Source organism: Eubalaena glacialis, chromosome 3 (assembly GCF_028564815.1).
Source record: "Eubalaena glacialis isolate mEubGla1 chromosome 3, mEubGla1.1.hap2.+ XY, whole genome shotgun sequence".
In the NCBI taxonomy this organism is placed as follows: domain Eukaryota; kingdom Metazoa; phylum Chordata; class Mammalia; order Artiodactyla; family Balaenidae; genus Eubalaena; species Eubalaena glacialis.
In genome coordinates, this window is record NC_083718.1 from 59,813,872 (window position 1) to 59,828,987 (window position 15,116).

Sequence of the window (15,116 nt, forward strand, 5' to 3'; positions counted from 1 at the left end):
TTTAGTGGATTTGCACTGGTGGCTTTGTGAACACAGCGCCTGAGGGACTTGATTGCCCATGTTCCCACAGCTAAGGTGGGGCTGAGGGCAGTGCCAACAACACTGTACTTTGTGAATGTGCACAAGGGGTGACAGGCAATGTCAAAGAGTAAATGTCTTGGTGAACAGCTCCTGCAGAGGAATACTCAGTAGCTCCTTTCCCAGTGACAGTGCTCCAGTCCAGCTTATCTCACACCACAGCTTAGAACCAATTCTAGGGGCTTCTACTCCAACAATTGGGGAGCTGACCCTGCCGCCAACAGGGATGTGACATCCAGCGCAGGCTCTGGTCACCAGAACACCAATCACACCCCCAATCAAGGGGATAACAGCCAGCACTCCCTGAGGAAAGACATGGTAGGCATCCATATCAAAAACAGCCTTCACATCAAAAATATTAGACTCATGCAGGCTACACAGGGATGTTCCCTGTGTACAAAAACAGCTTTTCAAGACCACAGTAGATAACTGTTTCTCCTAAATTCATAGTCAGAGAAATATAAGTAAGATGAAGAGGTAGGAACTACTCCCAATTAAAAGAACAAGAGAAAATGCCTGAAAGAACAATGAAACAGATCTCTCCAGTCTACTAGACTCTGAGTTCAAAAAGGAGGTAATAATAATGCAGAAGGAATTAAGAAAAGCTATTGATAGAAATGAAGATCACTGTAACAAGAAACTATGAAGAGGAGCCAATCAAAATTAGACAACTTAAATGCTGAGATGAAAATTGAGCTAAAGGCAATAAGAAATAGCAAACTAAATAATACAAAAGAACGAATGAATTATCTGGAAGATAGAATAATGGAAATCACTGAATAAGAATAGCAGACAGAAAGACAAATGAAAAAAAAAATGAAAACAACATACGAGACCTATGGGATAATATAAAGTGTGCCAACTAGGCATAACAGGGATCCCAGAAGGAGAAGAAAGAGAAAAGGGGATAAAAAATCTATCTGGAGAAATTATGGCTGAAAGCTTCCCAAACCTAAAGAAAGAAATAGATATCCAGGTACAGGAAGCACAGAGGGTCCCAAACAAGAGGAACCCAAATAGACCTACACCAAGACATATTATAACTAAAATGGCAAAAGTTACAGATATAGAAAAACAAAAAGTCAGTTACAAGGGAATCCCCATAAGGCTATCAGCTGAATTCTCTACAGAAATGCTGCATGGTGGAAGGGAGCGGCAAGATATATTCTAAGCCATGAAAGGGAAAAACCTTCAACCTAGGAAAATCTACCCAGAAAGATTATCGTTTAGAATAGAAGGAGAGATAAAGAATTTCTCAGACAAGCAAAAACTAAAAGGATACAGCAATACTAAACCTTTCCTAAAAGACATATTGAAAGGTCTTCTCCAAATAGAAAAGAAATAAGAATCTATAGGAAAGAAAAAATCACAATACGAAAAGCAAATATATAAAAGGATTGTAGATCACTTACCAGTACAGAGGTTTTTTTAAAAAAATCAAAAAATTTTGTGAAAGCAATTATAATTACAATAAACAGCAAAAGGATAAACATGAAGATGTAAAATAGGACATCAAAATGATAAAATGTAGGGGAGGGAAGTAAGAAAATGTAGATTTTTTTTTTAGACTGTGTTTGAGATTATGTGATTACCAGTCTAAAGCAAGTAGATCTAGTAATGGGTTAGCATACTTGAAAACCAGGGTAACCACAAATCAAAAACATACAATAGATTCCAAAAAAGCAAAAAGAAGAGAACTCAAGCATAAGAGAAAAGAAAACCATCAAACATAAAAGGAAAAACAAAAGAAAAAGAAAGGAATAGAGAAGAAATACTAAATCAACTGGAAAATAAGCTTTAAAATGGCAATAAATACATATATATCAGTAGTTACCCCAAATGTCATGGACTAAATGCTCCAATCAAAAGACAAAGAGTGGCAGATTGGATAATAACATGAGAGCCTACAATATGCTGCCTATAAGAGACTCACTTTAGGGTGAAGGGACACACACAGACTGAAAATGAGGGGATTGAAAAAGATACTTCAGGCAAATGGAAATGACAAGAAAGCAGGGGTAGCAATACTCATATCAGACAAAATAGACTTTAAAACAAAGGCCATAAAGAAAGATAAAGAAGAACATCATATAATGATAAAAAGATCAATACAAGAAGAGGACGTTATACTCGTTAATATGTATGTCCCCAATATATGAGCACCTAAATACATAAAACAAATACTAACAGACATAAAGGGAAAAATTGATGGGAATACAAAAGTAGGAGACTTTAACATCCCACTGATATCAATGGACAGATCTTCCAGACAGAAAATCAGTAAGGCAGCGGAGACCCTACATGACACAATAGAACAGTTAGATTTAATTAATATCTTCAAGACATTACATCCAAAAAAACCCAGAATACACATTCTTTTCAAGCGCACATGGGACATTCCCTAAGAAAGACACACTAGGAAACAAAACAACTCTCAACAAATTTAAGAGTATAGAAATTATTTCAAGGCTCTCTTCTGACCACACAGTATGAAGCTAGAAATCAACCACAGAATGAGAAATGAAAAAAAAAGATTATATGGAGACTAAAAAACATGCTACTAAAAAACCAATGAGTCAACAATGAAATAAAAAAGGAAATTAAAAAATATCTCGACACAAATGACAATGAAAACACAACCATACAAAATCTATGGAGGCAGCAAAAGCAGTCCTAAGAGGGAAGTTCATAGCAATACAGGCCTTCCTCAAAAATAAGAAAAATCTCAAATAAACCAAACCTACCACCTAAAAGAATTAGAAAAGAAGAACAAGCAAAACCTAGAGTCAGCTGAAGGAAGGAAACAATAAAGATCAGAGAGGAAATAAATAAAAGAGAGATTAAAAAAAAAATGGAAAAAACGAATAAAACCAAGAGCTGGTTTTTTGAAAGTATAAACAAAATCAATAAACCTCTGGCCAAGCTCACCAAGAAGAAAAGAGAGAGGTCCTAAATGAACAAAATAAGAAATGAAAGGGAAAAATAACAACTGACGTTGCAGAAATACAAAAAATCATAAGAAAACAATATGAACAATTATATGCCAACAAGTTGGACAACCTAGAGGAAATGGACAAGTTTCTAGAAACGTACAGCCCACCAAAACTGAATCAAAAAGAAATAGATGGGGCTTCCCTGGTAGTGCAGTGGTTAAGAATCAGCCTGCCAATGCAGGGGACATGGGTTCGAGCCCTGGTCCAGAAAGATCCCACATGCCGTGGAGCAACTAAGCCCGTGCACCACAACTACTGAGCCTGCGCTCTACAGCCCGCAAGCCACAACTACTGAGCCCATGTGCCACAACTACTGAAGCCCGCGCGCCTAGAGCCCGTGCTCCACAACAAGAGAAACCACCGCAATGAGAAGCCCGTGTGCAGCAACAAAGACCCAATGTAGCCAAAAAGAAATTAATTAATTAATTAATTTTAAAAAAAGGAAGAAGAAATAGATGATTTGAACAGACCAATCACTGGAATTTAAATAGAATCTGTAATTTAAAAAAAAACAAAAGAAAAAAAAAAGCCCCAAACCAAAAATTCCCTGCAGACAAAAGTCCAGGACTGGATGGCTTCTCTGGGGAATTCTACCAAACATAAAAAGAACTTATAACAATCCTTCTTAAACTCTTCCAGAAGATTAAGGGGGACAGAACACTCCCAAAGTCATTCTATGAAGCTATCATCACCTTGATACCAAAACCAGACAAAGACGCTGCCAAAGAAGAAAATTACAGGCCAATATCTTTGACGAATATAGATGCCAAAATCTTCAACAAAACATTAGCAAACCAAATCCAACAACACATAAAAAGGGTCATACATCATGATGAAGTTAGATTCATCCCAGGGTCATAAGAGTGGTTCAGCAAATCAATCAATGTGATACACTACATCAACAAAAGACAAAAACCACATGATCATCTCAGTAGATGCAGAAAAACTATTTGACAAAATTCAACGCCCATTCATGATAAAAACTCTCACCAAAGTGAGTGCAGAGGGAACATATCTCCGCATAATAAAAGCTATTTATGACAAACTCACAGCCAACATAATTCTCAACACTGAAAAGCTGAAAGCCTTCCTGCTAAAATCTGGAACAAGATAAGGATGCCCACTCTTGCCACTTTTATTCAACATAGTATTGGAAGTCCTAGCCACAGCAATTAGACAAGAAAAAGAAATAAAAGGTATCCAAATCATAAGGGAAGAGGTAAAATTGTCATTATATGCAGATGACATGATACTATATATACAAAACCCTAAAGACTCCACACAAAAACTACTAGAACTGCTAAACGAATTCAGCAAGGTAGCAGGATACAGGATTAACATACAGAAATCTTGCATTTCTTTACACTAACAATGAAATATCAGAAAGAAAAAGTAAAAAAAAAAAATCCCTTTGAAAATAACATCAAAAAAATAATAAAATATTTAGAAATAAACCTGACCAACGAGGTGAAAGACTTACATACTGAGAAGTATAAAACATTAATAAAGGAAACTGAAGACGATTCAAAGAAATGGAAAGATATCCCATGCTCTTGGAAGAATTAATATTGTTAAAATGGCCATACTACCCAATGGAAGCTACAGATTTAATGTGATCCCTATCAAAATACCAATGGCATTTTCCACAAAACTAGAAAAAATAATCATAAAATATATAAATATAAGGAACTACAGAGGATCTAGAACTGCCAAAGCAATCCTGAGGAAAAAGAGCAAAGTTGGAGGCATAACCCTCCCAGACTTCAGAAAAACTATATTGGTATATATACCAATATACCAAAACTATATATACCAATATACCAAAACTATATTGGTATTGGCACAAAAACAGACATATGGATCAATGGAACAGAACAGAGGGTCTAGAAGTAAACCCACACAGCTATGGTCAATTAATCTTCGACAAAGGAGGCAAAAATATGCAATGGGAAAAAGACAGTCTCTTCAGCAAGTGGTGTTGGAAAAGTTGGACACCCACAAGTAAATCAGTGAAGTTAGAACACACCCTCACACCATACACAAAAATAAATTCAAAATGGCTTAAAGACTTAAACATAAGACATGACACCATAAAACTCCTAGAAGAGATTATAGGCAAAACATTCTCTGATATAAATCATACAAATATTTTTTTAGGTCTCCCAAGGCAATAGAAATAAAAACAAAAATAAACAAATTTGACCTAATCAAACTTCCAAGCTTTTGCACAGCAAAGGAGACCATAAACAAAACAGAAAGACAACCTACAGAATGGGAGAAAATATTTGCAAATGGTGCAACTGGCAAGGGCTTAATTTCCAAAATATACAAACGGCTCATACAGGTCAATATCAAAAAAACAAACAACCCGATCAAAAAGTAGGCAGAAGACCTAAATAAATATTTCTCCAACAAAGACATACAGATGGCCAACAGGCACATGAAAAGATATCCACACTGCTAATGAGAAATGCAAACCAAAACTACAATGAGGTATCATAACAATGGTCAGAATGGCCATCATTAAAAGGTCTACAAATAATAAATGCTGGAGAGGATGTGGAGAAAAGGGAACCCTCCTACACTGTTGGTGGGAATGTAAATTGATGCAGCCACTATGCAGAGTATGGAGGTTCCTTAATAAACTAAAAACAGAGTTACCATACGATCCAGCAATCCTACTCCTGGGCATATATCCAGAAAAGACAGAAACTCTAATTCAAAAAGACACATGCACCCCTACGTTCAGAGCTGCACTATTTACAATAGCCAAGACATGGAAGCAACCTAAGTGTCCATCAACAAATGAATGGATAAAGAAGATGTGGTGTATATATATAATATGTATGTATACCCTATATTATATATATTCCATTATATATAATGGAATATTACTCAGCCATAAAAAAGAATGAAATAATGCCATTTGCAGTAACATGGGTGGATCTAGAGATTATCATACTAAGTGAAGTAAGCCAGACAAAGATAAATATTATACGATATCACTTATATGTGGAATCTAAAAAAATGATACAAATGAACTTATTTACAAAACAGAAACAGACTCACAGACATAGGAAACAAATTTATGGTTACCAAAGTGGAAAGGATGGGGAAGGGATAAATTAGGAGATTGGGATTAACAGATATACCCTACTATATATAAACTAGATAAACAACAAGGTGCTATGGTATAGCACAGGGAACTATATTCAGTATCTTGTAATAACCAAAATGAAAGAGAATCTCATAAAGAACTGAATATATAAATATATAAAACTGATATATATATATAGACTGAATCACTTTGCTGTACACCAGAAACTAATACAACATTGTTAATCAACTACACTTCAATTAAAAAAGAGAGAGAGAGAGAAAAAGAAAAAAAGGGAGAAGGCCCAAGTCAATAAAATCAGAAATGAAAAAGGAGAAGTTACAGCTGACACCACAGAAATACAAAGGATCATGGAGACTACTATGAATGACTCTATGCCAAATAAAATGCACAACCTAGAAGAAATGGACAAATTCTTAGAAAGGTACAATCTCCCAAGACTGAACCAGGAAGAAACAGAAATTGAAACACTACTGAAATTGAATCAGTAATTTAAAAACTCCCAACAAACAAAAAGTCCAGGACCAAAGAGCTTCACAGGTGAATTCTACCAAACATTTAGAGATGACTTAACACCTATCCTATTCCAAAAAATTGCAGAGGAAAGAACACTTCTAAACTCTTCTATGAAGCCATCATACCTGATGGCTGATGCCTGACACCAAAACCAGACAAAGATATCACACACAAAAAGAAAATTACAGGCCAATATCACTGATGATCACAGATGCAAAAATCCTCAACAAAATAATACTAGCGAACTGAATCCAACAATACATTAAAAGGATCATACACCATGATCAAGTGAGATTTATCCTAGGGATGCAAGGATTTTTAAATATCTGCAAATTAATGTGATACACCATGTTAACAAACTGAAGAGTAAAAACCATACGATCATCTCAAAAGATGCAGAAAAAGCTTTTGATAAAATTCAACATCGATTTATGATAAAATAAAAACTCTCCAGAAAGTGGGCATAGAGGGAACATACTTCAGTATAATAAAGGCTACATATATGAGAAACCCACAGCTAACAGCATCCTCAATGGTGAAAAGCTGAAAGCGTTTCCTCTAAGATCAGGAACAAGACAAGGATGCCCTCTCTCACCACTTTTTTTTTTTAGTTTATTTTTTTGGCTGCGCTGGGTCTTCATTGCTGCATGGGCTTTTCTTTAGTTGTGGCGAGCGGCGACTACTCTTCATTGTGGTGCACAGGCTTCTCATTGCGGTGGCTTCTCTTGTTGCGGAGCACGTGCTCTAGGCACGCGGGCTTCAGTAGTTGTGGCACATGGGCTCTAGAGCGCAGGCTCAGTAGTTGTGGTGCAACTTAGTTGCTTAGTAGTGGGCTTAGTTGCTCTGCGGCATGTGGGATCTTCCTCGACCAGGGATTGAACCGTGTCCCCTGCAGTGGCAGGCAGATTCTTAACCACTGTGCCACCAAGGAAGTCTCTCACCACTTTTATTCAACATAGTTTGGGAAGTCCTTGCCATAGCAATCAGAGAAGAAAAAGAAATAAATGGAACCCAAATTGGAAAGGAAGAAGTAAAACTGTCATTGTTTGCAGATGACATGATACTATACATAGAAAATCCTAAAGATGCCTCCAGAAAACTACTAGAACTCAAAGAATTTGGTAAAGTGCAGGCACAAAATTAATACACAAAAATCTGTTGCATTTCTGTCCACTAATATGAAGTATCAGAAGGAGGAATTAAGGAAACAATCCCATTTATCATCACATTGAAAAGAATAAAATACCTAGTAATAAACCTACCTGAGAAGGCAAAAGACCTGTACTCTGAAAACTGTAAGATGCTGATGAAAGAAACTGAACACAACACAAACAGATGGAAAGATATACTGTGTTCTTGGATTGGACGAATCAATATTGTTAAAATTACCACACTACCCAAGGTAATCTACAGATTCAATGCAACCCCTATCAAATGACCAATGGCATTTTTCGCAGAACTAGAACAAATAATTTAAAAATTTGTATGGGAACACAAAAGACCCCGAATAGCCAAAACAATCTGGAGAAAAAAGAACAGAGCTGGAGGAATCATGCTCCCTGACTTCAGATTCTCCTACAGAGCTACAGTAATCAAAACAGTATGATAGTTGCACAAAAACAGACACATAGATCAATGGGACAGGACAGAAAGGCCAGATATAAACCCACGCCCTTATAGTCAATTAATCTACAACAAAGGAGGCAAGAATATACAATGGAGAAAAGACAGTCTCTTCAGTAAGTGGTGCAGGGAAGACTGGACAGCTACATAAAAGAGAATTAGAACATTCTCTAACACCATATAGAAAAATAAACTCAAAATGAGTTAGGAGTTTGGGATTCAAATATACATACTATTATATATAAAATAGATAACCAACAAGGACCTACTGTCTAGCACAGGAAACTATACTCAATATCTTGTAATAACTTACAATGGAAGAGAATGTAAAAAAGAATAATAACTGCATCATTTTACTGTACATCTGAAACTAACACAACATTGTAAGTCAACTATATTTCAATAAAAATTAAAAAAATAAACAAAAACCCCCCACAAAAGTTCTATGAATAATACTATGAATTAAACTGGCTGCTTTTGAAAAAAAAATTTTAAAAACCCCTCAAAATGGATTAAAGACCTAAATGTAAGACCAGATACTATGAAACTCCTAGAGGAAAACACAGGCAGAACACTCTTTGACACAATTGCAACAATATTTTTTTGGATGCGTCTCCTAAAGTAAAGGAAATAAAAGCAAAAATAAACACATGGGACCTAATTACACTTAAAAGCCTTTGCATGGCAAAGGAAACCATCGACAAAACAAAAAGATAACCTACTGAATGGGAGAAAATATTTGCAAATGATACGACCAATAAGGGATTATACACATTGAAGCATTCAGGAGTAAAGGAATATGATGTATGCAGTATACTCTCAAATTGTTGAAAGAAAAATATTCATATAATAAGGACAAAATGATAAAGAAAATGTGGCAAAATGTTAACAACTGGTGAATCTTGGTAAAGGGTACATGAAAGTTTTCTTTTTCCTACAATTTTTTATACATTTGAATTTTTTTCAAATAAAGTTAAAAAATTATTTTTCCGGGCTTCCCTGGTGGCGCAGTGGTTGAGAGTCTGCCTGCCAATGCAGGGGACACGGGTTCGAGCCCTGGTCTGGGAAGATCCCACGTGCCACGGAGCAGCTGGGCCCGTGAGCCACAATTACTGAGCCTGCGCGTCTGGAGCCTGTGCTCCGCAACAAGAGAGGCCACGATAGTGAGAGGCCCGCGCACCGCGATGAAGAGTGGTCCCCGCTTGCCACAACTAGAGAAAGCCCTCGCACAGAAACGAAGACCCAACACAGCCATAAATAAATAAATAAATACTTAAAAAAATTATTTTTCCCATCTGATAGGTTAAGAAATGTTTTGATGTATGTTTCTTTAGTTATGTGTACTGGTGAGTATCCTTTCATGTTTATTTTACACCTGAATATCTTTTTTACACATCGCTTATTCATATCCTTTGCCTATTTTTCTAATGTATTTTTTATGGTTTTTCTCATTGAATTTGTATGAGTCTTATGGGAATTAGTGTTTTTTCTGACACAGATGTGCAAAATAGGTTTTCTGAGTTTGGCATTACTTAATTTAGTTTATGGTGCTTTTTTGGTTGTTACTGTTACTATGAACAATATTTAATTTTTATGCAATCAAATTTATCAATCTTTTTATATGGCTTCTGGGTTATATCCTGCTTAGAAAGGCCATTTTTACCTCCAGCCTACTAATGCTTTCTTCTAGTGCTTTTAGAATTGAATTTTTTAGATTTAATTTATTTATCAGTTGGGAATTCCATCTGTTTAAAGAGTTTATTTTTTCCCCAAATCACCAGTTTTACTAAAGACACATATTAAACAATTTTACTTTCCTCCACTGACTTGAAACATCTACTTCTGGACCCTTCTCAGTGCCACTGATCTGTTCCTTCTTTAGTTCCAAACTGTTTGTATTGTTTTAATATTTCTTAAAGCCAATGATTTTAATATTAAATTTTGGAAACTACCTGGCTGTTCCAGCATAAATAGTTATCCGTTGGTATCTGAGGAGGATTGGTTCCAGGATTGCCCTCCACCCCACTCCCCTGTGCCCCCAGGATACCAAAATTCATGGATGCTCAAGACTCATATAAAATGGCACAGTATTTGCATAATAACCTACACAATCCTCCCATATACTTTAAATCATCTCTAGATTAACTTATAATACCTAATACAATGTAAATGTTATGTAAATAGTTGCCAGCACCTGACAAATTCAAACATTATCTTTGGGAACTTTATGGAATTTTTTTTCATATTTTTGATCCAAAGTTGGTTGAATCTGTGAATGCAGAACCAGCAAATATGGAAGGCCAACTGTATGTATGTATGTGTGTATGTGTGTGTGTGTGTGTGTGTGTGTGTGTGTCCTCCTTAACCAATCCCTTCCTTTGCATTTCATGACCCCCACGTTGCTGGTTTTCCTCCTTTCTCTATGCTAGTTATTCCCAGCTTCCTTTGTCAGTTGCTTTTTCGCTAATCATCCTTCAATATTTGGAAAAATTTTAGGGCTTTTCTCTTCTCTCTTCCTACTAGGTGATCTCATTGGCGTTGATTTTTTTAACCTTGTTTATGGTGCTTTTTGTAAAAAAGTTTTATATTTATATAAAATATAAAGAAGTTTTAAATTTATATACAATCAAATATATCAATTTTCTTTTATGGCTTCAGGGTTATATCCTGCCTAACAAGGGTTAAGCCATAGTTTAATTATTATGACTTCATTACTATGTTGATGACTCCTAAATTTTAATCTCAGCCTAACTTCTTTTCTAAGATACAGATGCATATAAACAGTGAGCTGCTCAGTATCTCTATTTAGCTATCTCACAGGCATCTCAAACTGAATATATCTAAAATGGAACCCATGATTTTACCTCCTCAAACTGTTCCCCTCTCCATTTCATTTCTAGTACAGATTCCCAGAAATGAGATTGCCGAGTCAAACAGTGTGAACAAAAAGTGTGTAACTTTGATATACTGCCCAATTTCCTTCCAGAGAGGTTGTATCAATTTATACTTACACTAGCAGTGTAGCTATTTCTCCATGGTCTTGTCAACAGGGTGTGTAATCAAACTTCTGGATACTTGCAATCTGATAGATTACAAATTTGTAATCTGATAGATAAAAAATAGTACTTTGGTATAGTTTTAATTCATTTTTCAGTTATTATGAACAAACTTGAGCAGATTTTCATATGTTAAAGGGCAATCTGAACTTCTTGTTTACCGCCCATTTTTCTGTTAGGTCACTGGTCTAGGTTATTGACCAATAGGAGCTCTTGATGTATTAAGGAGATATCGTCTGTAATATGAATTGAAAATATTTTCCCCCAGTTTGTCTTTGATTTTTGTCTTGATATTGTTTTGTTTTACCATGCAGAAATTGTTAATTTTTATATAGTCAAATCTATCAATATTTTCTTCTATGCTTTCTGGGTTAGTCAATTAGAAAGGCCTTCTTCATTTCAAGATTATAAAGGAATTGCTTCATGTCATCTGCTACTATTTTCATGGTTTCACTTTGTATTTTTTAAATCTTTGATCCATTGGAAGTTATCCTGTTGGACAGAAGAGTGGTATTAAAGAATAAAATGAACCATGTCTTTCCTTTGCTTAAAACCCTTTAATGGTTTTTTCTTTTTTTAAATAAATTTATTTATTTATTTATTTATTTATTTTTGGCTGTGTTGGGTCTTCGTTGCTGTGCGTGGGCTTTCTCTAGTTGAGGCGAGCAGGGGTTACTCTTCATGTGGTGTTCAGGTTTCTCACTGCAGTGGCTTCTCTTGTTGCAGAGCGTGGGCTCTAGGTGTGAGGGCTTCAGTAGTTGTGGCTCAGAGCTCTAGAGTACAGGTTCAGTAGTTGTGGCGCACAGGCTTAGTTGCTCCACAGCATGTGGGATCTTCCCAGACCAGGGCTCGAACCCATATCTCCTGCATTGGCAGGCGGATTCTTAACCACTGCACCACCAGGGAAGCCCTTTTAATGGTTTCCTATTGGTCTTAAGATTAAATTTCAAATTCTTAACATGGCCTATTAACTCCATTGTGATCTGGCTCTATTCTTTCTGTAAAATCATTATGTTACATCCTCCCTTTTGCCCTCTGGATCTCACTGGGTTTCTTTCAGTTCCTTGAACTTGTTACGCTTCTTCATGTTTCAGAATTTTGTATGAACTGTTCCAGAACGAAAGTTAAATCTCTCTGTAATACACTGTTAAATCATCCAGGGCTTCTTCTCTGTAGCACCCATTAACTGTAATTATTTATTTATGTAATTATGAATCCAATGGCTATCTTCCCTGCTAGATTATAATCTCCACTAGAACAGACACTCTAGGCATCTTGTTCATTACTGTAGCCTTTGTTCCCAAACACAGTGGCTGAAGTATAGTAGCTTTACAAATACTTATTAAATGAATGAATAAATGAAAAATAACAGGTTTAATTAAAAAATCCTTCTAATAACATCCAATTTCATTTTTCTGATTATTAGTTCAAATAATCTCTGATCTACAATTTATTCTGCTGAACAATCATATAATCAGGAAGGAAGTGCTTTATGAAAACGACCAATACCAAGTATCCTATCAGTAATAAACTGTATTCTGGCTTATAAATTAGCCTTTTATGAATATGTCTAGGGAAATCAATCCCTGAAAACTTTAGTTTTTGCTAACAGAACACAAAATTGTCCTCTAAAATAAAAACCAGGCTTAGAATTTATAACATTTCTTTGATATTATGAGTTAGAATTAGCAGTAAATACCTAAACAGGTATGTGTTAGCAGAATAGTGAACCCATATTGTTCTCCTGACAAATACATTGTGAATGCATCAAACCACCAAGTACAACTCACCTCTTGAAAGTTATGTTGAGTGAACTTGTCTGCTATCCTTAGCAACTCACGACATGAATGTGTGTCAGCAAAAGCCCGAATGCCCAGGCAGTTAGAAGGATCTAATTGTCTCTTTAAGAATTCACAACAGGCTTCCTGTATTTCTGCCAGCTGAAGTAGGCAAGCAGCTGGCAGAAGGGTCTGAACATTGCCCTCTTCCACAGTTATCTGGGAGGTATATGCAAAGTCTATCAGTAGTTCCATAGCCCTCTCATCTATGTCTCGGATCACAACTTCCGTCTGACGGCTCTCTGCCAATTCCCCTGTAAACATAGCTCGGAAGTAGGGACTACAGGCTGACAAAATGACTCGATGGGCATATATCTTCTTGGCGCCCACAACTAGCACCACATCGCACAGCTCCCGGTGCTTTCTCAGAAGGTTAATCACTTCCAAGGTTTGTCGAGGGTGCTTGTCTGAGATATAGGGCATGCGGGCAGGTTGGGGAACCCCTTCTGGTAGTTTGTTGGGGTCTCCAAGGGTGCAGCGGCTTGTTACATCCATTCCAGTCTCTCCTGGTCGAATGTTGGTACACCTACAGAGATGGGGGTGGGAGAGAGAAGAGAAGATGGCAATATTTTTAGAAGCTCATTCCTGCATTTCACATGTATTTTGTATGTAGAAATTCAGGTGCTAACTTACTAGGTAAATGCCACAAACTTAAATTATTGACAAATAATTAGAACTAAGATATTTGGATTTTCATAATCATCACACTGTATCTATCAACATGGAGAAAAAAGAGAATCTATGCCCCTCAATTAAGATGATAACTATGCTTTTAACAAATATTTACTAGTTCTTATATTTTACAAAGCATTTTGCTATGGACTGAGGAAAATTCAAAGAAATATAAAGAGGCAATTGGGGAACCTAATTATCTAGAAGGAGAGACACATGAATAGCCAGAAAGGGGGCAACCAGGATAAAAAATGTGGTTCAGAAAGGCAAAATCTATAGTTATTTGTTTATACTGGAACATAGACCTGACTGGCATAAGCTATCAGGTTATTACAAGGGTATGTATTTTTTTGTGTGTGAAGTAGGAATATTACATTGCATTTTTCCAGAGCTTAGGTGAAATATCCTACACACATGCTTCAGATCGTTATACTTCTGTTTCTGATTCTCTACTTACTAAGCAGTCTTCTGACTCATGTGAGTCTCAGAAACTAATCATCTATGACTGTACTGAGATAGTCTAATACTGGTCTGCAAGAGACAGTATCAGTTTACTACCCCTAAAGCTGTAGCACTGACAAGACCTACAGTATAATAAAACACTAGAGTGTTGACAGAATCCCCTGGGAAGGAGAGGAGAATCTAAAAGGACATTTTAGGAAGAAGAAACTACACTTAGCTCTTCCTTTCTTCAGCAGCAACCTGTTTTTCCCAAGTACTTATAAATTCAATATTTCTATGCTTGGCCTCAGCCTACAGGTAACTGTATTCTATAGTACAAACTGTTCATAATTCCTGACATCTGGTAGAAACAGCACTGTTTATGCTTGACAATTTAAAACTGAAACATAAAACTGAGCAGTTACAGGATAATTTTTACCACCCATGTAAACAAGCAAAAAAGCTTTTAGCCACAGTACTTAATGGTCTCTTGTTTGTAGTAGATGCTGAAATAATAAATCACATGGGTAACAGTGGTACACTCAAGCTTTAAAAAAGAACCACCATTAAAGACAAGACCATTTAAAAATTTTCCATTATAATACTGACATTGTATGTTGAAATTAAAGAGTTTCTGTTGTGACCTTAATTATGTACACAAAGATGGTACTGTTGAACTCAGACATAAACAATTTTTTATTTCACCTAAGTACAATATGGAAGCTAATTTCTACATATCTACTTTTTTTTTAAAGTATGCAAATAAAAACACTTATGATTG

The 15,116-nt window shown here is 36.0% G+C and overlaps 1 protein-coding gene across 1 annotated transcript in view; it reads right to left on the minus strand.

Annotated features, from left to right (window-relative positions):
* Window positions 1-15,116, minus strand: part of KLHL20 (kelch like family member 20) — a 79,300-nt gene that overhangs the window by 50,899 nt on the left and 13,285 nt on the right. Inside the window, exon 3 of the mRNA XM_061185697.1 lies at window positions 13,175-13,748. Within this exon, the coding sequence (XP_061041680.1) occupies window positions 13,175-13,748 (574 nt within the window). The remainder of the gene's footprint in view (window positions 1-13,174; window positions 13,749-15,116) is intronic.